We start from the raw sequence: 23711 nt of genomic DNA, 5'->3' as shown, positions 1-23711 counted from the left end.
TTTTGATTTGATTGGCTTTGTGTAGGCAAATGGACCCTGCTTGAGGAACACTAGCCACCTCATATAAAGGAGCCGTGAAGGACGGCTCCCAGGAAAGGGCCTCAGGCTGCCATTCATCCATTCATCTTAAGAGACGGATGCATCTGTGGCTAGGTCTTCATTATGGTCTTAATGTGGGGCATGTGGTGACCCGTTCAAATCAACTAACGTGCTAGTGAAGTGTGTGAAGACAAACGTGGGTCACATCTGCCTTTTAGGGCCAGCCCAGGGCCACTTGGGAGGGGATGAGGTTGTAGAGAATTCCAGGGGAAAGAGATCTTAGAGGCTGCATCAGAAATAGTAACTTTTCCCTGGGCTACACAAATGCGTCCTTTGTTCTGGCACTTCCCGTGCCAACCACAGGGTGGAGCTGTTAAGCAGGGTTACACCAAGTTGGGAGTGACAGCAAGGGCTTGAGACGACTCCAATGGAGCAAGGCAGGGGACAGCCTTTAGCGAACCACCTCTAGGCACCTTTGGGGGTGCTAAAGGGAGAAAACATCCTAGGGTGGAGACTCTGGAAGGGATGTGCCCCTATGCACAGCAGGTACTGGTGGGGTGCCCTGGTTGGGTCTTCAGTGGTCCTCTGAGGTAAGCAAGAGCAGTTGTGTGTCGTCGTCGTCATCGTCGTCGTCCCCCCCCCCCCCCGTTATCTGTGCAACTAGGATTGAATTGAGGACCATGGAACTATATCTTGCTGCCACCCTTTCTCAATTTTAAGGCATGGTCTTGCTAAATTAATCCAAGTCAAACTTAAACACATGATGCTCCTGCCTCAGCCTGAATAGCTGAGATTACAGGTGTTCACAATCATGTCCTAAAGTAGAACCCACTTTGTAGATGTGAAAACCTGGGCCCTGAGACTATTGAAGTTATAGGACAGCAAGCCAATGCCAGGATGCTCAGACCTAGACACAGGGCCATTTGTCGTAATGGGCACAATAGCAGCACCCAGTTGTCCACTATGGACCCAGCTCTTAACCCAAGGTGTCATTTAACAGCCTTATGGTGGCCTTGGAAGGATATTCTGGGAAGAGGGAAGGGATTGGGCACGGGCCTTCCTTGTAGGGCCAGAATCATGTGAGCTGGACTTGCTACCCTCACTGAACACTAAGGGAAGGGGGTATCATGGGAAGTAGCTGACTGGGTTCTGACCTTTCCCACTAAACTCTAGCTTTTGAGGTTAGTGCCTTGAGAGGCTCTGAAGCCACAGTCATAGCAAGGTATGGGGAGCAGCGCCAGAGGCACCATGGGAGCGAAGGATTAGAAATCCCAGCACTCGGGAGGCAGACAGATCTCTGAATTTGAGGCCAGCCTGGGCTACAGAGTGCGTTCCAGGACAACAGAGCTACACAGAGAAACCCTGTCTGGAAAAAAACAAAACAAGAAGAGCTTCTGAAAGAATCTAGTAACCATTGAGAACAATGGAAGATACCTTTGAGACCAGCCTGTACTACAGCGTCCTCCCAGCCGCTCGCAGGGGCTGGGAACACGGGAAGCAGGCTGCTGTGTTCAGGTTTGTCACCAGGGGCGCCAGAGCAGACGTTCTCGGTCTGCGAAGGTTATCTGTAGCCTGCTTGACGTTTGCCGTTGGGGTTTTTGGCCAATTGAGGATGAGAATGCGGAATGAATCGGGAATTGGCTCCACCCTCAGCCAAAGGAGTCCGCCTCCCTTGCCTGACCCCTGCGCAAGGCATGCTGGTAGTAATGGGCTGTGCGCAGGCCCACCGAGCTCAGGTTTATTCCCGTGTTTTCTCCCAACTTCGGTACTTCCGGTATATCGGTGCCCCAGTGTGCACTTCGGGATCTTGGCCTGATTGTCCCTGAGCTTATGTAGATGGACTAGAGCCTGGCTTTTCCCGCTGAGCCGTCTGATTCACCCCGAGCTGGACATGCACGGGAAGCTGCTGCTGCTGGCCGGCCTCTATCTTGTGCAGGGTCTGCCCTACGGACTGCAGTCCAGCTTGCTGCCCATTTTACTGCGGGCCCATGGCCTCTCCCTGACACGTGTGGGCCTGACCAAGGGATTGTATGCACCATGGCTGTTCAAACTGGCGTGGGCGCCACTGGTGGACAGGCGGGGCTCCCCTCGGGTCTGGTTAACACTCAGCACAGTGTCCCTGGGTCTGGTGTGTGGGCTGCTGGCCGTGTTCCCTCCCCCGCAAGCTGGCCAGACAGGGCTCCCCACCATCATGATGGGGCTGCTACTGCTGCTGAATCTGGGTGCAGCAGTGCAGGACGTAGCTCTGGACACGGTCGCTGTGCAGCTCCTGGAGGCAAAGGAGCTGGGGCCTGGCAACACGGTACAGGTGGTGGCGTACAAGCTGGGGTCAGCATTGGCTGGGGGCGGGCTCTTGGTCCTCTTCCCCACCCTCTCTTGGCCACTGCTTTTTCTGCTCTTAGCTGCCACCTACTGGCTGGCTGCTGCCTTAGCCTGGGCTGCACCAGCCTTGGGACAGCTGCCTCGGCCTCAGGTCTCAGAACAAACCCCCCCCACATCCTATTTTCTACAAGATTTGCTGGCTGTGCCTGGGACCCTCTGGACAGCAGGCTTTGTTCTCACCTACAAGCTGGGTGAGTGTATCTTTGAGTTCGGCAATGTCAAGCTCGGGCCCTAGGGCCCTGGAATCCACTTAGCTCTCAGCCCAGCCCTCCCCAGAGCTCTGTAGCTCAGTCTTCTCCCAGCTTCAGCCACAGCCCACGGGTGTTACTGATAGAGCTTCAAATTAGCTGGGCTTCAAGGCCCAGCTTTTTCTAACACCTGGGACCCATGGGCCTGGCTGGTTGGAGGACGGAGGCCCCAGGAAGGGAGAAAGGAGAAGGGGTCCATCCTTGCTTATGGTCTCCTGTAGGTGAGCAGGGTGCTGGCAGCCTGTTTCCACTTCTCCTGTTGGACCATGGTGTTTCTGCCTCAGACTTGGGGCTATGGAGTGGCTTGGGCGCTATGACCTGCTCCATTGCTGGCTCCTCTCTAGGGGGAGCTCTACTGGCCAGGCACTGGTAAGCACTCCCCAACCCTAATGTGACCCTCATCTCCACTGTCTCCCAGGGAGTCTTGCCATATTTAGTCTCCCAATTCCCACCCCAGGCAGCCTCTCTCCCTGTTGAGGTCAGTGCTGCAGCTACGCCTTGGGAGTTTGGCCTGCCAGACGGCTCTGCTTTTCTACCTCAGTACCCCAGGGGCCAGTCTGGAGCCCGGTACAATCATGAGAGGTAAGAGGTCAGCCTTGACGAAGGAGGGAGGGAGCAAGAGCCAGGGGCCCCACTGACATTTGCTCTTGTAGGGGCAGCTTTGCTGAGCCTGTGTCTACAGCAGTTTCTGGGCGGTGTGGTCACCACGGCCACGTTCACTGTGATGATGCACTGTAGCCAGTTGGCACCCAGGGCCCGGCAGGTAAGAGGGCAGGGCAGGGATGCCCGGGGGCTGCAGGGCTAGGGAGCCACCAGGTCCTGATCTGTACTTCCATTCCCAGGCCACACACTACAGCCTCCTGGCCACTCTGGAACTGCTGGGCAAGCTGCTACCGGGGACCCTGGCTGGAGTGCTGGCTGATGGCCTGGGCCCACGCCTCTGCTTTGCTGCCTTCCTTGTACTCTCGGGTCTGCCCATTCTGGATCTCAGCCTGGCACCCAGTAACCTGACCTGAGCTGCCATGTATGGCCTGGATGGCTGGAACACACGAGATGTAGCCATCCTCAAACTGAGGACTCTGTTGCCAGAAAGGACATAAAATTGCTTTTTATTTGCACTTTGGTTTTGGCTAATGGTCAGTGATGGCTACGTCATTGCCTCGCTAGCACACGAACCCGACACCCTCGGTGTAGCAGCCACAGTCTGGCTTGCCCCATGCCCCACCATGTAGCTCTCCCATGGAGAGCGGTCATCGGCTGCTGAGCAGGAGCTCTTCTGTAGCCAAGCGTATTAGGGCATGGAAGTCCAGATGTAGATACTTCCTCCAGAAACGCTGGTCCTGCCCATACACCTGGGCTGGGTAGCAGGGACTTGCTGTGATGGAGCAGAAACGTAGGCCTGAGGACTCAGCCGGCTCTAGCGCCCAGCTCCTCCCTAATGAAGGCAGCCCTGTGGCCCTCACCAATGCCGTGGAAGATGCGGGCCACAGCCCGTCCTGAAAACCTTTCCTCTGGCCGCACGGACAGGAGCTGACGGATATCACGGCGAATATGGTCCTCCCAGTCCTGAAGCTGTGGGGGGTGACATGTGACCTTCCCTGTGCCCCATGGCATCTGTCACATAAAATCATACCGCAAGCAGCCCAAGAAACCTTGAGCCAAGCAGGGGTTGGACTGTGGGGTTGGGTTGTACGTGGGCATGTCATTATCCTTGGCTTTAGGAATCACCCATCTTCAGAGGGGTGGCCCTTACCTGGTTCTGCCCAGGCTCTGGACCCTGCTCATCCTTCACAGTTTCCTCTTCCTCAAAGTAGTGGCTGAGCAAGGTCTTCAGCTGGCTGCTGCGGTCCTCATCCGACTGCTCTAGGCAGGGTCCACAGCTGGGAAAGGCCACACTGGGGACGAGACAAACCTGTCAGGAGTGCCCCTGGGGTCGGAGTGGGTGGCCTGGGCTCTGCCTACCTTCTTCCCACCTGTGAAAGGCCTTAGCTATCTGGCGTAGATGGGCCAGGGCCTTGTGTTCTCGAGCCTGGACTCGGCTGTACAGAAAGTCGCAGATCTGGTCCTTGTCCTCATCTGTCAGGTCACCAGGACTGTGCAGGTGAAAGGCCAACTCGCTGAACTCCACAAGCACCCCTGTGCCCCGGGGTGTGCCTGTCAGCAAGTGTGTCAGTCAGAGGCAGCCAGGGGGCCAGGACAAGCTAGACTGAGGGAGGGCTGGGTATACCTTTCCTTGGTTCTTGGTCCCACTGCAGCTGGAGGAGAGCCTGCCGCACAGAGGCCAGCTCCCAGCCCATCGAGTCTGCCAGCTCCACCATGTCAAACTCTAAGGAGCTGCTGCCCCGACTTGTGTCTTTAGGTGGCCACTTGGCCCAGCATGCAGCCAAAGGGGGACACCTGTGCCCAGGGGACAAAGGAGTATGTGGCCAGCAGCTCCAGTTCTTTGTCTTCATCCTTAGCCGGAGGTGGGATATGCTTACCTGTGGGCCAGAGCTTGCAGCTGGGCAGGGCCCCCAGGGCAGCGCAGACGGCAGTGGGCATAGGTATAAGGCAGCAGCTCCAGCCAATGTTGAGGGTGTAGTTCCAGATAGCACAACAGAGTCTCAATAGCTAGAGGCAGAGGAAGGCTCAGAGGCTGCTGATAGCCTCTCCCTGTACCCCATATCTTCTTGGCTCCTTACCCTCCTCTGTCATGTCCAGAGCCTGTACTGTAGACTGCACTGGGAGTGCCCGCTTATGGCCTTGGCAGGCCTTTCCCAATACAGGGTGTGTTTGTTGGCCCTTGTGCCTCCGGGTGCATGTACAGGGTGGGAAGACACGCTGCACCAGCTTCTTCACAGCCAGGAAGTCAGTGCCATCAGCATGGGCATGTCTGCGCAGTTCCCAAAGGTCTTCACCCTGTGTTGAGACAGTCATATGCATACGGTTTGGGGCTAGAGTGGCAGCTGCAAGGAAAACAGGATTGCAGCTGGGACCGAAGTGGCATGGCATAGGAAGAGCGTAACCCCTGGGGAGACAGGGTGCCAACCTGCGGCTGCAGGAACAGGTGACAATGGGCGGGCTTCCCATCACGTCCTGCACGACCAATCGCTTGCACATAGCTCTCAAAGTTTGGAGGCAGTCCCAAGTGTAGCACAGCCCGAACATCTGACCGGTCCAGCCCCATCCCAAAGGCTACTGTGGCCACTACCACTCGCAGGTGGCCCTGCATGAAGGCCTGTTGCACTCGTCGCCGTTCCTGGCTGCACATGCCAGCATGGTATGCTTCAGCTACAGCCTCGGGGCCGCAACCTTTAGAGAAGGTGCACAAATGGTTGATGGAACTGAGCAGGCATGCAGAAGAAAGGGTCCCTGGGGGCCCAACCCTATACATGCCCACCTCTGGGCCTTGGATCTCCCACCGTGGACAGGCAGGTCCGGAGGAGTGCAGCCACCCGCTCTGTATCCTTCTGTCGATGGCAGTAAACGATAATAGAGTCCAGGGTACGAAAACGGTCACCCTGCAGCAGTGTCACCAGAGCCTAGCAATAAAGAGCGATTAACATGGCGGGTCGTGGGCGTCTGCTGGGGCCCCTGGGATGCACATAACTACCTGGTCTGAATCTCGGTCCATGGACACAGAGAGGTGCAGATTGGCAGGGATGGAGGCCAACCCACTGAGCTCAGGCTCTTCTGCTATGCCCAGGTGCTGGGCCACGTCACGTGCAGTGCTCCGTGTGGCCGTGGCTGTGAGACCCAGAAAGCAGCGCACACCCATCCGCTCCCGAAGGACCTGAACCAGGGACAGTGCTGAGTCACTTAGCCCACCTGGGTCCCAGTCCACCTCCACCCTGACCCCAACAAAAGCTCACTTTGCAAACACGCAGGTAGCAGGGCCGGAAGTTGTGTGACCACTGAGACAGGCAGTGGACCTCGTCAATGCAGGCGAAGGCAACTGGAGGCAGCTGAGAGGCGTCGGGGAGGCTGACAGGGCCCTTAGCCCCACACCTGACCAAGGCCTCAGGGGACACAATCAGCACCTGCACCTGGGCTGCCTTTACCTGAAGGGAAGAGGGCTATGGGCACTGCCCAGAGGGATGCCCACTACCACCCATCCATGGGGCCCTCCTGACCTTTTTCAAGACAGATTCTCGCTGTTTCTTGGTCATACCTGAGTGGAGGCAGGCTGCCTTCAGACATGGAGGCAGGTCAGACACCTGTGAATGCAATGCTGTCACAGTCCAGCACAGCTCAGTCTCTGCCCCTACTCAACCCTCTGGAAGGAAAAGCATCAGATGCTGGGTCCTGGGAGAAAAGTTCAGAGCTGGCCACCTATGGACCTGCACACCCTGGAGGTAAGGAACTAGGTGAGAACATTGGGCACTAGGCTGTGCTACCCTTAGGAAGGTCGGCTGGCCTCTGGTGTGTTCAGGAAACGAGAAGCATCCAATGGCACCAGAGGTGTCAGTTTGCAGACTTTCCAGGTACTAAGCCTATCCAATACCTGGTCATCCATGAGTGACAGGAGAGGAGAGACCACCAGTGTGAGGCAGGGGCTTCGCTGGGCATACAGCAGTGCAGGAAGCTGGTAGCACAGAGACTTGCCAGCACCCGTGGGCAACACCAACAGAGTGGAGATGCCTGGATAGGACAAGAGGCAGCTGTAAGGCTCAACTTGCCAGACACAGCTTGGTGCAATTCTAGAGAGTCACACCTACCCGAAAGAATCCGCCTGACTGCACGTTCCTGACCAGGGCGGAAGGCTTGGTGCCCTAGCTGCTGTAGGGCCTGGAATACCTCAGCAGGGGTTTCTGTGGACACAGATGTGGTGGTTTGAATGAGAATGGCCCCTACAGACCCCCATAGGCTCATGTATTTGCATGCTTAGTTCCTATCTGGTGAACCATTTGGGAAGAATTAGGAGGTGTGGCCTTGTTAGAAAAAGTGTGTCAGCTGGGCGGTGGTGGCGCACGCCTTTAATCCCAGCACTAGACAGGCAGATCTCTGTGAGTTCGAGGCCAGCCTGGCCTACAAGAGCTAGTTCCAGGACAGGTCCCAAAGCTACAGAGAAACCCTGTCTCGAGAAAACAAAAACAAAAACAAAAGTGTGTCACTGGGGGGTTGGCTTTGAGTATTTCAACAGTCCAGGCGAGGTAAAGTGTCTCTGTCTCTGTCTGTCTCTCTGCCGGCCGATCAGGATGCAAAGCTCTCGCCACTTCTCCAGCACAATGTCTGCCTTTCTGCTTCCCACCAAGATAACAGACTAAGCTGCTGAGATGGTAAGCACGTCCCAGTTCAATGCTTCCTTTTCTAAGAGCTGCCTTGGTCACGGTGTCTCTTCACAGCAATAGAACAGCGACCGAGATATGTGTCGGGAAAGACTCTGAACCATTAAATTTCACTCACCTGCTACCTGCCCCAGGAGCCCTGGGGGATAGAGGGGCAACACTGGGCAGGGAGGACAGGGCATCTGTAGCTTTAGCCCATCGGGTTCTGTGTCCTGACCTGCTTGGATAGGCAAGAGGGTGATGTGGGGGCACTAGAATCCACAGACCACCCTGGCCCAATGGCCTCTGGTCACATCCACCCAACCCCCTCACTTACCAGAGAGGGGGCGGGAAGGAGAGGCTGTCCTCTGTGCTACTTCTTCCAAAGCAGAATCGGGCTGTTTGTCTTCCCTGCCACCTTCCTCCTGGAAGGTCAGGGTGGAGCCTGGAAGAGTTAAGAGCTGGCGGAACCTTCTGTTTGCACAAGTACTTCTCTAGTCGCCCTTCCCAACAGTTAAATGACCCAGCACTCATGGCAGAGGTTTACCTGGCTGGGAGCACTGCGATGCCCAGTGCCCAGACTGCCCGCACCGGAAACAAGTGTCCTTCGCTGTGGCTCTGGGTCCACTTCCCCCAAACTGCTCCCTTTTCTTCTTCCACTTTTGCTTCCATACCTGGGGAAGCCCATAGGGATTACTCAAGAGGGAGGTGGGAGGCGAGGAAAGGCCGGCCTGCTCCATTCAGCACGTCTCACCTGCTTCCGGAGAAGCCTGCCTCGACTGGCCCCAACTCGCACATAGCACTTCTGTTTCATGTTGAGTCGAACGTAGTTCCCCCTGTCCAGGGAAGCTGGTCGAGGGGAGATGTGGATGCGGGCAGTGCCCTTGGCCTTCTCTGTCTTGGCCTGCTTTGAGGAGCAGGGCTGAGGAGCGTTCACTTGTGCAGGTTCTCCTGGAGGCTCTTTCTCGTGTGCTGTAGTCCTGGCTCCCTCAGATAGCTGTCCTGCTGGGCTGCTGTCCTGGGCTTGTGCAAAGTCCTCAGAATCCTTACTCCATTTCCTGTCTTCATCGTTGCTGGGTGTGGGGCTCGGAGGCTGTAGGGCCAGGGCATTGGGGCTCTGTGACTTTTTTTCTGAATGAATACCAGGATCAAGGACATTTGCCTTGCCTGACTTCTGAGGTTGTGACTCCTTTGCATCCAGGTCAAGCCCACAGGCATCGGGAACCTCTAGAAGGTCGGAAACTCTGGCATGACACCGCTCTAACCAGCCAGGGTCTAGGGAACTCAGCCGAAGGCTCAGGGATGCCTGAAGCTGTTGGAGCTGGCCTAGCCTTGGCTGGGGCTCAGGAAGTCGGGGAAGTACATCATTGGTTTCATCTGGACAGGTCCTTGGGCCTGGTGGCCTTGGGGTGGTCGCAGTGGACAAAGATCTCTTCTGAGGCTGGAGTTTTCGGCTCAGGGTTGGCCTAGTCTAGGTTGGGGAAGATAGAACAGCAAGTAGGATCTCAGAACCCTGGGCTCTGCAGACGTTTGGGACAGACAAGAAGCTGACAGTGAGGTCCCTGTGAGCACCTTAGGAGCTGAGTCCCACTTACTGCAGAAGCACACATGTGTGTGCGTGAGCATGTGTGTGCGCTGTAAAGAAGGGTGGACGCAGAAGGGCCCTGGCAAACCACCCCAGAGCCAAAGGCAGTTCTGGGTTCACCTCCACTTCTTACCTGTAGCTTTGCGTTTTTCAGATTGGCTTTGAGCCTTTCCCCATAGTCTTGTACTGAACTCAATGGGCCCTGCCTGGGGACAGGCTGTGTATTCTGGGTTGCAGCTCGATTCAAGTGGGGACCCCAGCAGCTTGGCTTCTGTGCCTGCAGCAGACAGTAGCGGACTAGACCACGTTAAAAGGTGATAGGGGCACAGAAGTGCCTCCAAAGCTTCCCCTCAACCCCTCACGGGAGGGCCTGGCCACCAAACTTGTGGGCTCCACAGAGGCATAGCTGCAATAGCTCTTGGCTCCAGCAGTTTGACCATACACAACGTTGACTGGGATCAAGGGCCAGTATACCTCCTCAGCTGCCTCGGCGAGAGACCGCTCTTGGCTGCGGTATCCGTCGCCAGCTTGACGCACTGCATGCTTTAGGTTACGGTACTCACGGTAGAGCGCTGAGAAGGCAGGGGTCGGGGGTCAGGGGTCAGGGGTCACCTACTAACCTTAGCCCCGTCCCAGGCCCGCCAGCCCAGCGCTCACCGCGGGTCTCCTCGGGGGCCGCCTCCACGTCCTCCTGGGAGAGAAGCTCGTCAGCCACAGACTGCGCCTGGGTCCCCACTCACCGCCCTGTCCATGCCCCCAACCCCACCTCACCTGCGCTGGCCGTCTCCCGTGCAGCCGTGCGAAAGCGCGTTCCCACTCCTGCAGCCGCGCGCGAACGCTCGCAAGCCGTTCCATGGCTGTCAGATCCTGCGTCTTGGGAATCTCCCGCCGCCGCTGGGAAGTGTCGTTCTGCGCCAATGGGAGCTGGCGGCGGGCGACGCCAGGCCGGGCGGCCAATTCGCTGAGCCCTGAAGGGGCGGGCCCTACGGTGTTACGTCATCGCTGCGCGCCACTGCTGCGCGGCGCTGGGCGAGGCTAGCGGAGGGGCTGGAGGCCTTGGTGGTGGGGGCGGATGGGCGGATGAGTTGGGGCCGCTGGGCTGGGATCCGAGCCCGGCCAAGAGACTGCAGCTGTAAGGGTCACGGCACTTGGACGGCCGGGCCGACGGGGCCTGGCGCTTGAAGGCCCCGGCTGCAGCGGATTCTCGGGAGGTGCCGCTGCGCGGGGATGGACCCGGGTGAGCCCCGCCAGCGCAGGGCGACCTAGGGACGGGTGAGGATGTTCTGGACCTTCAGGGGCATGCTCGTCCGGGTTAGTTGAGGTTCCGGGCTTGATTCGTGAAGGATCCGGGCGTGCACATCTATGTGTCTCACCTCAGAGACCGCTCTCTCCTGTGTGCGGCATTATGCCCCCAGAAGCAATCTTTGCTTGGAGGCCAGGCCGACTGCTTTTCTCTTATGACAGGTGCTCGATCGGTTTGTCCTCTCAGCGAGTCAGTCCTCGCGAGATTACCCTAAGGTACAGCCAGATCGAGGATAGTCATCCGGGGTTTCCCAGGGACCTGTCTCTTAAGGACTTGTTCGGGGTTCTGCAGCCTTTCTGCTCCCTACCCCTTGTCCCGTGCTATAACTCTGGGCAAGTGTAGGTCTTAGTTTTCCAATCGGTTACAGGGTGAAGGCTGTAATGTGGTTCTGAGGGTAAGGTGACTGTGTGTATCAGGAATCCTTCAACCTCAGGGGTCTTTTGCGTGGAATGCTTTGACGGCCTCTGCCTGGATCTTTTAGAATTCTGTGAATTTAAGACTTGGTGGTTGGTCTCTGTGCAATGATTGCTCAGTGAAGTTGGGATTCCCAAATAGGAGGCAAAGACTACAGACGGTGACAGTTACTTTTCCTCGGGGATTTCTGTGCCTGGTTATATCCTAGAAAACCGTTATCTCTAGCCCGGTGGTGGTGGCGCACGCTTTTAATCCCAGCACTTGGGAGGCAGAGGCAGGTGGATCTCTGTGAGTTCAAGGCCAGCCTGGTCTACAAGAGCTAGTTCCAGGACAGGCACTAAACTTAATGACCTTGATCTCATAGGCTGCACAGCATCTGTGCTCAGGATCCTTTTTGGAAAACTAATCCTGGCACTAGAAGTTGTGCTTAGATTTCCTTAAATCCAGGGACATGCCTGTTGTATTGATGGGAAGAGAGGCCCGGGGTTTATTTTACTTTAAAATATTTACTTTCCCTTAGTTTCGTACGTCTATGTCTGAGTGTATGTGCATGCACCACGTGCATAAGGAGCCCTGTGAGACCAGGAGAGGGCATCCCCATCAGGTCCCTTGGAACTGGAGTTTTAGGTGGCCATGACACACCACGTGGGTTCCGGAAACCAAACCTGGGTCTTTTGCAAGATCAGTAAAATGCTCTTAACCCTTGAGCCATTTCTCTACCCCCAATCTTACAAACAAACGAACAAACACCCAAACCTGTTAAAACTCAAGCATTGGGCCAGCCAGCCAGTCGTCTCTAGGGATCGTCCTGTTTTCTGCTGACTCCAATTCTGGCTGTTTTTACACAGGTTCTGGGATCTGAAGTTTGGTCCTCACTTTTGTTTGGCAAGCATCATACAAAGTTATCCCCCAGTCCCTCCCTCCCTTTTATTTTTGAAGATAGGGTGCTATTGTGTATGGATAAATAGATTAGGTGGACCTTGAACTCACCAAGATCCGCAGGCCTCTTGTTTCCCTTGGTGCTGAAATTGAAGGTGTACAACTAACTCCATGCCTAATAAATGTTTATTTATTTATTGTGGTTTTTCAAAGCAGGTTTCTCTGTAGCTTTGGAGCCTGTCCTGGAACTCACTCTGTAGACCAGGCTGGCCTCGAACTCACAGAGATCTGCCCGTCTCTGCCTCACAAATGCTGGAATTAAAGGGGTGCACCACCACCTCCCACCTTTTTTAATGTGCCTTGGTGTTTGTTTGCATGTATGTCTGTGTGAGGGGCTTGGGTCCCCAGGAACTGGAATTACAGACAGTTGTGAGCTGCCACGTGGGTGCTGGGAATTGAACCCTGGAAGAGCAGCCAGTGCTCTTAACAACTGAGCCATCCCTCCAGTGCCTTATTTCACTCTTGAGGAAGGATTCCTGAGTCACATCTGTGACTTGAGAGACCTAAAGTGTCGATGCTGGGCCCCGCAGAGCAGCAGCTGTTTCCAGAAGACCACACGTGAAAGAGCAGGTTAGTGACAGTGTGCCACTGCTTATGTTCCGCTTGATGGCTCGGTTTCCCCTAGGAACTTACTAGAAATTACCCCTGCCAGGTAGGATGGCACATGCTTGTAATCCCAGAATAGGCAGGAGGATTGCCATAAGTCCAAGTCAATCGTAGGCTACGAACTGAGACCCTGTCTCAAGCCAAACAAAGAAGCATTCCTTCTTGCTCCTCCTTCCATGAAGTCCCAACTCCATGTCAGATAGCGCGATGGGCTTTTGTACCACGGACAATTTGGAGAGGGTGTGGCCTGATTTGATTTGCCCAGGGTTTCTCTTCCCTAATTAAGGTCCCTCTCCTGCAGGTGGCTGTCTGCCCAGCCCAGCGCCATGCACACGCTTGTGTTCCTCAGCACACGGCAGGTGCTTCAGCGCCAGCCAGCTGCCTGCCAAGCCCTGCCCCTGCTGCCCCGGGAGCTCTTCCCCCTGCTGTTCAAGGTGGCCTTCATGGACAAGAAGACGGTTGTGCTGCGGGAGCTGGTGCACACATGGCCCTTCCCACTGCTGAGCTTCCAGCAGCTGCTGCAGGAGTGTGCCCACTGCAGCCGCACCCTGCTGCAGGAGTGTGCCCACTGCAGCCGCACCCTACTGCAGGAGCGGCTCAGCACAGAAAGCGTGCAGGCTGTGATCTTGGGGTTGACCGCCCGGCTTCACACTCCAGGAAGGGAGGCTGGCACGCAGCCCCTTTGCAGGTACGCATTTGTCTGAAGGGCCCACAGGCTAGGAGTACAGAGAAGATTCACTGGGTTGGCGCCAGGGTGGTCCTGAGGTGAGAAGGAGCGCAGGATCGCAGGGTGGGAATAGCCATATTTGTTGCTTTGGTACAGGCGGCTGGGAGGAAAGTAGGCCTTGCCCCCTCATTCCCTGCCTCGGGCCATCCTTGTTCCCAGGAAACAAGCATTGCGGGTACTGGATATGACTGGTCTTCTGGATGATGGCGTGGAACAGGATCCTGGAACCATGAGCATGTGGGACTGCACAGCCGCTGTCGCCAGAACGTGCATTGCCCAGCAGCAGGGCGGGACTGCTGAGCCAGGGCTGTCCCCGGTCTCCGTGGAAGTTCGTGTAGACCTTCGGGTGAACCGGGCTTCCTACACATTCCTTCGTGAGGCACTTCAAAGTAGTGTGGACAGCCCCCTGCGGCTCTGCTGCCGGGACCTCCGGGCTGAGGATCTGCCCATGCGCAACACTGTAGCCCTGCTGCAGCTTCTAGATGCGGGCTGTCTGCGCCGGATAGACCTGCGGTTCAATAACTTGGGCTTGCGAGGCCTGTCTGTCATTATCCCACACGTGGCCCGCTTTCAGCACCTAGCCAGCCTGAGGCTGCACTATGTGCATGGGGACTCGAGGCAGCCTTCTGTGGATGGTGAGGACAACTTTCGCTACTTTCTGGCGCAGATGGGCCGCTTTATCTGCCTTCGGGAGCTCAGCATGGGCTCCTCTCTCCTTTCAGGCCGGCTGGAACAGCTGCTCAGGTGAGTGGTCCCCACCATGGCTCTGTCCCCTCTTTGTATGAGGACTCCTTGGCCTACCCGCCCATGACCCTTCTGTAACCCCTTGTCGCTGCAGCACCCTGCAGAGCCCCCTGGAGAGCCTAGAGCTGTCCTTCTGCGCACTGCTGCCCGAGGACCTGCGCTTCTTGGCTCAGAGCCCTCATGCTGCCCACCTCAAGAAGCTGGATCTCAGTGGCAACGACTTGTCGGGCAACCAGTTGATCCCCTTCCAGGGTCTGCTGCAGGCCGCCGCAGCCACATTGCTGCATCTCGAGCTGACTGAGTGTCAGCTTGCAGATGCCCAGCTGTTGGCCACACTGCCCACCCTGACTCGATGTGCCAGTCTGCGCTACCTTGGTCTCTATGGCAACCCTTTGTCTATGGCTGGACTTAAAGAGCTGCTCCGTGACTCTGTGGTACAGGCCGAGCTGCGCACTGTGGTGCACCCCTTCCCTGTGGATTGCTATGAAGGCCTTCCTTGGCCACCACCCGTCTCTGTCCTTCTGGAAGCCTCCATCAATGAGGAGAAGTTTGCCCGTGTAGAAGCTGAGTTGCACCAGCTGCTGTTAGCTTCAGGCCGTGCCCATGTACTCTGGACCACTGACATCTACGGGCGCCTGGCTGCAGACTATTTCCGCCTGTGATCGCTAGGGTCTTGAGGGGCAGGTCAAGCCCTGTGAGACTCTGCTGGAGGCCTGACTCAGAGGCTTTCCTAGGCCACTGGCTGTACCTCCAGTCTCCATGCTTTGTATCTGCTCCCAGTAGCTGGCTGACTGTTGCTATCTCAGGACGGCACTCCCCTACTCCGAATACTCCCCTACTCCAAACGCCTGGGATGCTCCCTCTGCAGAAAACAGCAGTCCCTGGGCACATCCCGTACCCTTAAGAGTGCAGCGCACTGGGGTGGAGGTTAGGATGGTCGACTTCAGGTAGTAGTCTTGGGCCTTATGCTGCACATCCCACCTGGCATCTGAGGCACCCTATTACCTGGTCTGTAGAGTGTGAGCAAGGTACAAACGTTCAGTATCTGGAACTTGAATTCATTTTTTTGTTTGTTTTGTTTTTTTGGTGTGTGTGTGTGTGTCTGTCTTAATTGGATGGGAAAGACTTCCCTATGTTTCTGGTGTTGCCTCATCACAAGGTGCAAACTATTATCCAAGCAATTGCCCCATTTCCTCACTAGGTTATCCCACTATTCCGACGGTCCAGAGCCAGGGTGAGCCGCCAGAGTTGGCAGCTGGGGACACCTTATCCATGGCCCCTGACATTCACAGATCCATGATTCCCGACCTGACGACCCCAACACAGCGCTGTTGCGCGGCTTCAACTTTACTAATGAACAGGTGCGGGCTGCACCGGCCAATCCCCGGTGCCCACATCATTGACACGCGCGGCGGACTTAGCAATGGATCTCATAAGCGACACGTGGAGGGAGGCGTAGCCCAGACATGAGCCCTTCGGGAGGGTTTTGTTCCGGCGCCTCCTCAGGCGGTACCTCAGCGAACAGGGGCTTGGAACGGTCGATGACGAACATCTCGTGCCCGCGTTCATCTCGGAGTTCCTCGAGCTGCGCAAAGGTGCAAGGCCCGTCTGAATAGTCGTTGACGAACAGTGTGCCTTCCCCCGGCGGCGCAGGCACCTTTTTCCGCCGGCGTCGGCGTCGGCAGATCATGGCAGCCAACAAGAGCGCAGTGAGCGCCAGCAGCGCGATGGCTGCCGCGATCGCTGTCTGCGTTGCTAGGCCCAGGGCGCGGAAGGCCATGCTACCCGCCTCGTGCCGGGGCTCGTGTCCCACAGGGCGTGTAGCCGGGCCCTGCGGGGCGGGTGGCTGCTGTGACTGCTGCCGGGACGCGTTGACCAGGAGATGGAAGTGCACACGCGCTTTGCCGCCAGCATTGGCGGCCTCGCATTCGTACTTGCCGGCGTGAGCCAGTGTGATGTTGGTGAGGAAGAGCATGCCGCTGCCGGTGTCACGGGTCGCTTGCCCACCCAAGCCTGATGTCCCACCTTCCAGCTGGGCTTGGGCTTGAGGTTTGCCATCGCGAGGCTGGGGCACCTTTCTCCAGACCACCAGGGGCTGTGGGTATCCCGATGCCTGGCAGGCTACCTGCAGGTCCTCCCCCAGGTTAGCTGTGAGCTCAGGGGGCTCCACGTTCACAGAGGGAGGAATGCAGATGAGGCTGCCACCAGATACTTCTAGTAGACTCTGAAGCGCCAGGCGTGGGGGCTCTGCACATGTGATCTTCTTGTCTCTGGAGCTCAGCAGCCGGCGGCCCCCCTCTTTGATCCAAGAGCCCAGCCAGTGAAGGGCACAGTCACATCGCCATGGGTTCTCTGTGTAGGCAGAACACAGCCTAGGTAGAGAGATGGTTCTGCTGTGCAGACAGAAGCCCTTTTCCCCTCTTACAGATACCTATGGAGTCCCAGACCCTTACCATCTTCCCTCAGTCCAAGTTCCTGGGGGGGGGGGGTATGTGTGTGATCCCAGTTCCTGAAAGAGCATCCGCTTCTCTGATGTCCCATTGCAAGTCTCCACGTCCTTGCATATTCCAGCATCACTGAGACTCTGTTGTCAAGGCACTCCAGTTTCTGCCTGCCAGCTCTGATGAGAAGCTGCTCAGCTCTGTTAAGTTACTCTGTGGAACTGGTACTTGTCCTCCTTACCCGGGTACATGAGCTGGTACTCTACCAGCTCTCCCCGGTGGTCCCTTACCAAGGCTGAGGGCTCTGGTGTGACCCTGCAGAGGAGTGCTCAGGGTTGCCATAGTGAAGCAAGACACAAAGGGAGAATTACAGGGGCCCGGAAAGGGAGGCAAGTCTCCGTAGGATCTGGCTGAGCTCACCAGGTGAGATCACAGCACGATTAATCTTGGGTCGAAGATTGCCAACATAACAATATTCCTTTTAAATATAGGAGAATGTTAAAATGGCAGCAAGCCATACTTAAGGCCTAAGCATATATAAATATGATCTTCAGGAATGACCTTACTCCTTTTGTAGGTAATTTCTGGGGGAATCACAGGAAAGGCCACTCATCCAGTGCAGAGGAACCACCCTGTGATCTCACTTAAGTTTTGATTGTTTTCCAGACAGGGTTTCTCTGTGAAGCCCTGCCTGTCCTGGAACTCAATTTGTATATCAGAGCCTTGAACTCAGAGATCCTCTTGCCTCCATCTCCCGAGTGCTGGGACTAAAGGCTAGCGCCACCATACCCAACTCACTTAGGCTCTTTAACCATCCTTTGAGATGTAATTTCCGAAGCCATCAAAACCATATGTTAACGTCCCCTTTAATAAACTCCAACTCAGTCACATCTTGGCTTATTCTGAATTCTTTTCTGCAGTGAAGTTAAGAACCTGGTTCTGCCTGAGAACTCCCTGGGCTGGTGTGGCCACAGTGTGGAGTGTTCTCTGTTCCTAGCATAGGAACCTCCTGTATACCTGAGCCTGCTTCTCCCTACTGGTGCTAGAAGAGACCCTCGCCAAAGGAAGAGTTACCTGTGAGGCGCAGGACTTGTAGGCTGCTCAGAGGCTGCAAGGCCTCTCTGCTGATGGTGCCCAGTTGGTTCCTACTGAGGTCCAGCAGGGCCAAGGAGGAAAGCCCAGCCAGGGCCTGGTCCTCCAGTAACTCAATGCTGTTTTCTTGAAGATGCAGCTCCTGCAGTCGCTGAAGTAGGGACAGCAGATCGTCAGACAAAAGGGCCCTAGGAAGCTCGACAATATTGATTTCTCTCCCCCAACCACTCCCACCAGAAGTGCGTTTATTGACATCACAGCAAGATCCCGCACTTAGGGCAGTTGTCGCTCACCGGCAGGTGCAAGAAGGTGAAATCCAGCAGCTTCGCCAGCTGGTTTCCAGCCAGGTAAAGCACGCGTAGCTGGACCAAGCCCACAAATGCACCGCCTCGCAATCCCCGAAGCCGGTTGCCGGTGAGCGCCAGTTCAAGCAGGCGCGGCTGTGCACGGAAGGCACCCGATTCCAGCGCCCGCAGGGTATTGTTGTGCAGGTAGAGGTGGCGCAGGGCAGCGAGAGGCGCCAGGGCGCCTTGCTCCAGGTGCGCGATGCTGTTGTCTTGCAGAAACAGCGTCTGAAGGTTGTGGGGACGAGAGGATTACTTCACTGTGGGGCACGTCCCACTCCCGTGGCGTGTCCCATCCCACTTGCCTACCTCAGCACCCTAGTGACCTTCCACCTCACCTCTGAGGCTCACACAATCTTTTCCATTGCGGTGGGCACTTGTAACCCACTACTCCAATCCAAGACCCTCCAGTCCCACATAATGCCCACCTGCGTCCCTGGGGGGATTCCCGGTGGGACGACACGCAACCGTAGGGCGCCGCACTCCACAGTGGCGCTGTAGCAGCGGCAGGCAGCGGGACAGCCAGTGGCTCGGGGCGGGAATCCAGGTAGCAGCGGCAGCAACAGCAGTCCCAGCAGAAGCAGCACCGGGGGAGCCCCTAGGGTCATTTCCGACGAGCCCCACCAGGAAGCTGTGGCTTCCCCAAGGCCTGGACCCTGATGGGATGCGCCTCCTGAAACAGGTTAGCAGGCCAGTGCTAACATTATCCAGCCTGCGCATGAGCAGGAATGGAACGCCAGGCATGGTGGGTCATGCTCTTAATCGCAACATTGGGGAGGCTGAAGCAGCAGGATTGCTGTGAATTCAAGGTTAGGTCTAAGCAATATGTTCCAGGCCGGTCTGGCTGAACTGCGGTGAGACTTTGTCTCAAAATACAAAAGTAAGAAACAACCAATTAACGTGGATGGAAGTCTACATACAATCCTTGTGTAACTTTTGAAAAGTTACAAACAGCACTCAGGAGGCAGGGGAAGGCGGATCTCTCTGAGTTGAGGCCAGTGGATCAAGGCTCCATAGTGAGACTCTGTTTTTTAAAAAAAAGCCTAACTTCTTCTCTTGGTAAAATTTGTATGAGGGGCAGGCAAGATGGTTACACAAGTGAAGGCACTTGCCTGGCCAACCTGGTGGAAGACGAGAACTGACTCTACAAAGATCGCTTTTGACCTCCACTTCTGACCCACGCATGCAAACAATGTTTTTAAAAAGGAAAACAGAACAAACCGAGAATCCTTCCTTGACGGTCTCTGCCTAGCACAGCATTCCTCCTGCGCCTGCACTGTCCTGCTTGTCACTGGCACCACATGGGGCAGATGGTGGGCTCTCCTTGGTTCCCGGATGCAACAGTACATAATTTAGGCTTGGGAACTGCCCGGGTTCCCAAGTCCAGGGTCTAACTAAAAAGAACAGGCTCTGGGCAGACGTGCCCCCTTGGTCTCACTCAGTGGCTGCTGGCATAAAGTTCATCACTGAGCAGAAACCTCTGTGCCCCATCAGAAGAGCAAAGGTACCACACGACCTTGACCCAAATGACCCCACCTTAAGGTTCATTTGTCATGATTGGTGATGCTTGGTGCAGCCCGTGATCCTCCTGTTGTAGAGATGGGGGTGAGTGGAGAGCTTACTTAAGAGTTAGGATTTTCCCTCAGGTAACTCATATGGCTTATTTCCTTTTAAATAAATAGGGTCTAGTCTGTTTCTCTGGTTGGCCTGGAATTCATTATGTGGACCACAATGGCCTCCAAACCCAGAGTGCTGACATTAAAAGCCTGTGTCACTATGCCCAGCTTACTTCTAATTTTTTTTTTCAAATTTTTTTCATTTAAATTTACTTATTTTACATGTATGAGTGTTTTACCTGCAAGAATGTGTGTGCACCTCATAAGTGCTTGGTGCCCTCAAGATCCCCTGGAACTGGAGTTGGGATGGTTCTGAGCATGTATGTGCTGGGAATCAAATCTGGGTCTTCTGGAAGAGCAGCCAGTGCTCTTAAACCCCCCCCCCCCCCCAGACACAGGGTCTTTTATGGCCCTGACTGTCTTGGAACTCTATGTAAACCAGGCTGGCCTTGAACTCATAGAGATCCACCTGCTTCTGCCTCTCTAGTACTGGGATTAAAGAGCTTACCCACCACACCTGGCTGCTACTTCTAATTTTTCCCCCCTGGAGTCAGGGTTTCTCTGTGAAACAGGACTGACTGTCCTGGAACTCGCTCTGTGGCCCAGACTGGCACTGAACTGACAGAGATCTGCTTGCCTCTGCCTCCTGGGTGCTGGGATCAAAGGCGTGCGCCACCACCGCCTGGCACTACTTCTAATTTTTTTTGAGTCAGAGTCTTGCTATATAGCCCATGTTATACTTGAACTTGAGATACTATTGCTCATGCTCCCAAAAGGCAAATGAACAGGTGTGCACTATCACGTCTAGCTTCCTCAGGTAATTCTCTAGAGAATTGAGGGATAAGCCAAACAGGAGAATCAGTTCAGAGGCCTAGAGCCTATGCCCCGCCCCCAAGCTGGTTCCAGGGGGCCTCTATCTTTGGAGTATTTGTGTGTACTAGCTAGGATGTGGGAGGAAGCCTTAGGCCACAAACTGCTTCCCCTGTTTCCCTCTTCCTTCTGGGAATTGGCCTTGGTATCTCCTGCACACTAAGCACAGACTTAGCACACAACATCCTAGTGAGTTACACTCCTATTGTACCAACTGGGTATCTAGCTCCCTAAGTAGAATACAGGAGCAGTAACCTCTGCAACTATCAGGAAGGGCATTCTACAGCAGTTTACAAAATGTATCTGTGACCTAGGCGCACAAGGACTAGAGTAGGGTTCTAGGCGCAATGCTCAGTTTTAACGGTAGTGCAAAGGCAGAGAAGCCAGCTTTTCTAAAGTTAAGGACAGGAGCAAGGGCGCACTGTCTTCCTCATCTGGCACAGTCTACCGTTTTCGCACCTGCTTATTCTCTAGGTCTCCTTGCTGTGCGTCAAGTTGAACTGTACTAAGTGGCCTTGGTGTTTGTTTCAATTTCGCACCAATTGTAAGTTACTTGGTCATTTAAAGTCAATAGAGATGAGGCAGCAGAGCAGCAGTTTTAATGGAATAGCTTTGGCGCAGGCAAAGGCAGTTCCTAGATATCTCAGGACACGCGGAGCCCCAAGAAGCTGAGACATCTGCAAGGCTTCTGGGTTTAATTTCCTGGAGCACGAATGACTGGTTGGTCCCTGGCTCCAGGCCTTGCGCATCTGTCCAGCCTTCAGTAGCAAAGCCTTGATCTGTGCACTGGGGATCAGAGCTGCTGCTCATGCGGTCGCCCAGAGGAGCATCAGTGCAAGACAGCCACGACAGGAATGAGGGCCCCTTACTAGATACGCCAGAAATCCTTTTATCAGGACACGAACCCCTACTCCTAGGCAGGAGGAGTGGGGCGTCAGTCTGCTGAGGGATCATCTAGGCGGGAAGAGGGTGGGTGGAGAGGAGCCCTGGATCCTCCCTCGGGCGCAGCGCTAAGCCCCAGCTGAGGTCTCTGGCAGCCCTCAGAGATCAGGCGCTTTAAACCAGCACTACCTCCCCTAACCTACCCCTCCCGCTCCAGTGGGTCAGAGCCGGCTCACAGAGGGCGTGGTTTCCATCCCTCTCCCCGCTGCCAGAGAGCCTGACCTTTCCTTGGTGCAGCAGTCAGAACCTAAAGGGTCCCGATCCCGCCCCCAAGCCTGGTGACCTTGGGCCAGGAACGCCCCCCCCCCTCACCTGCTCCAGTGGCGAGCGACTCCCCGCGGTGCTTGCGGCTGCTAGACTGGAGAAGCGGCGGGGGGGTGGGGGTGGGCGCGCACGCGCACCGGCCCACGCGCGCCTTGCGCCTGCCGCCCAGCCTGACGTGACCAGAGCAGGCCAATCCGTGGGATGCAAGACCGGTTGTAAGGGTTAGAGGTGGCGGAGAGGGGACTGCTGTAGAGACCGAGAATAGCGGGACCGCACCAGAACCTCGGACAGCGCCAACCTAACGAGGCCCAAGGCGCACATCTGCGCGCACGCGCACTCAGTCACCGGCGTGCAGGTGACTGGGGACATTTGGGTCGACTTGGAAGTCTGGGACCGAGGGGTAACCTGCGAGTACTACGAAGCCCAGTGTTTGCCCTAACCCTCCCCACCCAGCCCCAACTGGAGGCTCAGGGCGGCGGGGTAGCGAGCAACAGCGGGGCCAGATCCATAGATAGGGCGATGCGGCGACCTTGCCAGTGCACGTGAGAGGGGACCGTGGGTGATTCAGGTCCGTACTCGAAGCAAGCGCTGAGCTCGAAGGCCAGGGCCGAGCGAACTAGGCCCACGCCGCCTGCGCGCTCCGGTGCCGGGTGGTACAGGCGCCCGTTGGCCGCCAGGGGTAGCAAGCGAGCCGGCTCAAAGGGGATGGCCAGGGCCTCGCCGCCGCCGCAGTAGGAGAGGCGAGGGGACTCGCTGTCGGGGGCCAGCAGGTGCGTGAAGACCACGGGCCGATCTTCACAGCGCAGGAAGTTACGCTCTCTGCCGCAGAGAGAGAGGAAGGGGAAGGAAGCCTCATAGCGCCCGCTGTGGTTAGGTCTCAGCCGGGAGAAGAAAGTGACCAGGAACTGCAAGTCTGTGGGAAGAAAAAGGCGCGACTGTTCTCGCTGGTGACCTAGCTCCCCAGACAGGCTCCTCTCCCTGGGGCACACCAGCACTGGCGGGAGATTACCGGCCCCCTTGGGGCTGGGGGCTGCCCGCGGAGTGGAGGAGCTGGAGACCTGGCAGGGCGGAGGGAGAGAGGCTTGAGGGAGCTGCGCAGCAAGCAATACCTTTGAAGCAGGTGATAAAGTTCTTCATTTTGGAGTCATCCAGGAAAAGCTGCGGACAGAAGGGACAGACAGTGGACAGTAAATCCTGAACAGAAAGCCCCAAGCCCAGTGTTGTGTCCCTGTTCTTGCTTTTCTGTATACGGTGTTCGAGGGGGCATGTGTCAGGGCCCCGCAGACTTCACCCACGCCTACATACAGGTTTCCCGCGCGGCGGCCCCCTCACCCCCCTTTCTAAAGCAGTCTTGCGGGCCGCTGGGCTCCGGCAGTCGCGAGCCTTCAGCTCTGGGATTGGTGCTTGCCTTCTGGGGGTGGGGCGGGATGGCGATGCCGTGGAGGGGCAGCTTCTGGGCTTCCCGCTCCCAGCCTGGGCTCTGAAAGTCAGGTCCAACACCACACGTAGCACCCGGCCCTAGAACTCTTCCCCGCCCGAGGCAGCTCCCTCAGACTCCTCCCTGGCACGCGCCAGGCACACCTGGCCCTGGTGATCCACGTAGTAGAAATACTCGCGGGTTCTGGGCTCCGGGCTTTGGCCCTGTGTGTAGGAGACACGTTCGTCCCCACTGCAGGCCCGAGCTCCCTGAGATCTCGCCAAGGCTAGAGCCAAGTTACGCAGTGACCTGCAAGGCGGCCACATCCTTCCACACCGGAAACAGGTCACAGTCGGCGCTGCTCCGGATGCTTTGGGTTCCGCCGGCAGCACGTGCTCGGCGGGGCGGGGCGCCCGGAAGGAGGCCTGCTATGTGGACCCCGCCCCCCACCCTTCACCGCGTCCGAAGTAACCGGAGGCTCAGGCAACCATA

At 56.4% G+C, this 23711-nt stretch overlaps 5 protein-coding genes across 9 annotated transcripts; 2 read left to right on the top strand and 3 right to left on the bottom strand.

Moving 5' to 3' along the window:
• Positions 1-128: 128 nt before the first annotated feature.
• On the top strand, positions 129-3787 carry Mfsd3 (major facilitator superfamily domain containing 3). Its single transcript, XM_041672011.1, has 5 exons — positions 129-2612; positions 2891-3038; positions 3127-3251; positions 3323-3432; positions 3512-3787. The coding sequence occupies exons 1-5, from the start codon at positions 1931-1933 to the stop codon at positions 3683-3685; spliced, it is 1239 nt and encodes a 412-aa protein (XP_041527945.1). The 5' UTR covers positions 129-1930; the 3' UTR covers positions 3686-3787.
• A 106-nt stretch (positions 3788-3893) lies between these two features.
• On the bottom strand, positions 3894-10381 carry Recql4 (RecQ like helicase 4). Of its 3 annotated transcripts, none has more exons than XM_041671992.1 (22): positions 10272-10381; positions 10158-10191; positions 9975-10072; positions 9634-9777; positions 8670-9386; positions 8463-8589; positions 8253-8360; positions 8055-8156; positions 7367-7459; positions 7153-7289; positions 6782-6865; positions 6521-6709; positions 6262-6441; positions 6049-6190; positions 5698-5960; positions 5351-5567; positions 5150-5279; positions 4897-5066; positions 4643-4823; positions 4423-4564; positions 4133-4241; positions 3894-4044 (listed from the first exon to the last, which is right to left on the bottom strand). In XM_041671992.1, the coding sequence occupies exons 1-22, from the start codon at positions 10353-10355 to the stop codon at positions 3920-3922; spliced, it is 3576 nt and encodes a 1191-aa protein (XP_041527926.1). In that variant the 5' UTR covers positions 10356-10381; the 3' UTR covers positions 3894-3919. The 3 variants fall into 3 exon arrangements, with proteins under 3 accessions (XP_041527926.1, XP_041527928.1, XP_041527927.1); XM_041671994.1 differs by having other exon boundaries at positions 4643-4805; XM_041671993.1 differs by having other exon boundaries at positions 8055-8153.
• A 160-nt stretch (positions 10382-10541) lies between these two features.
• Lrrc14 (leucine rich repeat containing 14) lies at positions 10542-15290 on the top strand. 3 transcript variants are annotated; one of them, XM_041672008.1, is made up of 4 exons: positions 10542-10737; positions 13064-13450; positions 13649-14233; positions 14328-15290. In XM_041672008.1, the coding sequence occupies exons 2-4, from the start codon at positions 13089-13091 to the stop codon at positions 14893-14895; spliced, it is 1515 nt and encodes a 504-aa protein (XP_041527942.1). In that variant the 5' UTR covers positions 10542-10737; positions 13064-13088; the 3' UTR covers positions 14896-15290. The 3 variants fall into 3 exon arrangements, with proteins under 3 accessions (XP_041527942.1, XP_041527943.1, XP_041527941.1); XM_041672009.1 differs by having other exon boundaries at positions 10542-10811; XM_041672007.1 differs by having other exon boundaries at positions 10543-12726.
• A 144-nt stretch (positions 15291-15434) lies between these two features.
• Lrrc24 (leucine rich repeat containing 24) lies at positions 15435-21981 on the bottom strand. Its single transcript, XM_041672006.1, has 5 exons — positions 21851-21981; positions 18539-18783; positions 18060-18338; positions 17749-17917; positions 15435-16585 (listed from the first exon to the last, which is right to left on the bottom strand). Exons 2-5 carry the CDS (start codon positions 18716-18718, stop codon positions 15651-15653), a joined length of 1563 nt encoding a protein of 520 aa, XP_041527940.1. The 5' UTR covers positions 18719-18783; positions 21851-21981; the 3' UTR covers positions 15435-15650.
• On the bottom strand, positions 21168-23565 carry CUNH8orf82 (chromosome unknown C8orf82 homolog). The gene is made up of 3 exons (XM_041672022.1): positions 23384-23565; positions 22912-22960; positions 21168-22715 (listed from the first exon to the last, which is right to left on the bottom strand). The coding sequence occupies exons 1-3, from the start codon at positions 23543-23545 to the stop codon at positions 22270-22272; spliced, it is 657 nt and encodes a 218-aa protein (XP_041527956.1). The 5' UTR covers positions 23546-23565; the 3' UTR covers positions 21168-22269.
• Positions 23566-23711: the final 146 nt, after the last annotated feature.

Source organism: Microtus oregoni, unplaced genomic scaffold (genome assembly GCF_018167655.1).
Source record: "Microtus oregoni isolate MIOR12 unplaced genomic scaffold, Mior012 000022F_ref0000154, whole genome shotgun sequence".
NCBI lineage: Eukaryota > Metazoa > Chordata > Mammalia > Rodentia > Cricetidae > Microtus > Microtus oregoni.
Note: the sequence above shows the minus strand (reverse complement) of the source record. Positions and strands in the feature narration are given on the sequence as shown.

Coding starts and splice junctions, on each gene's coding strand:
- Mfsd3 (XM_041672011.1), top strand. CDS start 1,931: ATGCACGGGAAGCTGCTGCTGCTGGCCGGCCTCTATCTTGTGCAGGGT. Junction 3,039..3,126: donor GCTCTACTGGCCAGGCACTG/GTAAGCACTCCC, acceptor TTCCCACCCCAG/GCAGCCTCTCTCCCTGTTGA. Junction 3,433..3,511: donor TGGCACCCAGGGCCCGGCAG/GTAAGAGGGCAG, acceptor TTCCATTCCCAG/GCCACACACTACAGCCTCCT.
- Recql4 (XM_041671992.1), bottom strand. CDS start 10,355: ATGGAACGGCTTGCGAGCGTTCGCGCGCGGCTGCAGGAGTGGGAACGC. Junction 8,157..8,252: donor TCCTTCCCGCCCCCTCTCTG/GTAAGTGAGGGG, acceptor TGCCTATCCAAG/CAGGTCAGGACACAGAACCC. Junction 5,568..5,697: donor ACCTGTTCCTGCAGCCGCAG/GTTGGCACCCTG, acceptor GTCTCAACACAG/GGTGAAGACCTTTGGGAACT.
- Lrrc14 (XM_041672008.1), top strand. CDS start 13,089: ATGCACACGCTTGTGTTCCTCAGCACACGGCAGGTGCTTCAGCGCCAG. Junction 13,451..13,648: donor GGCACGCAGCCCCTTTGCAG/GTACGCATTTGT, acceptor CCTTGTTCCCAG/GAAACAAGCATTGCGGGTAC. Junction 14,234..14,327: donor CGGCTGGAACAGCTGCTCAG/GTGAGTGGTCCC, acceptor TTGTCGCTGCAG/CACCCTGCAGAGCCCCCTGG.
- Lrrc24 (XM_041672006.1), bottom strand. CDS start 18,718: ATGACCCTAGGGGCTCCCCCGGTGCTGCTTCTGCTGGGACTGCTGTTG. Junction 18,339..18,538: donor GAATCCCCCCAGGGACGCAG/GTGGGCATTATG, acceptor CACAACCTTCAG/ACGCTGTTTCTGCAAGACAA. Junction 16,586..17,748: donor ACAAGTCCTGCGCCTCACAG/GTAACTCTTCCT, acceptor CTGCCTACACAG/AGAACCCATGGCGATGTGAC.
- CUNH8orf82 (XM_041672022.1), bottom strand. CDS start 23,545: ATGTGGCCGCCTTGCAGGTCACTGCGTAACTTGGCTCTAGCCTTGGCG. Junction 22,961..23,383: donor ACGTGGATCACCAGGGCCAG/GTGTGCCTGGCG, acceptor TTCTGTCCGCAG/CTTTTCCTGGATGACTCCAA. Junction 22,716..22,911: donor CTTTATCACCTGCTTCAAAG/GTATTGCTTGCT, acceptor TTCTTCCCACAG/ACTTGCAGTTCCTGGTCACT.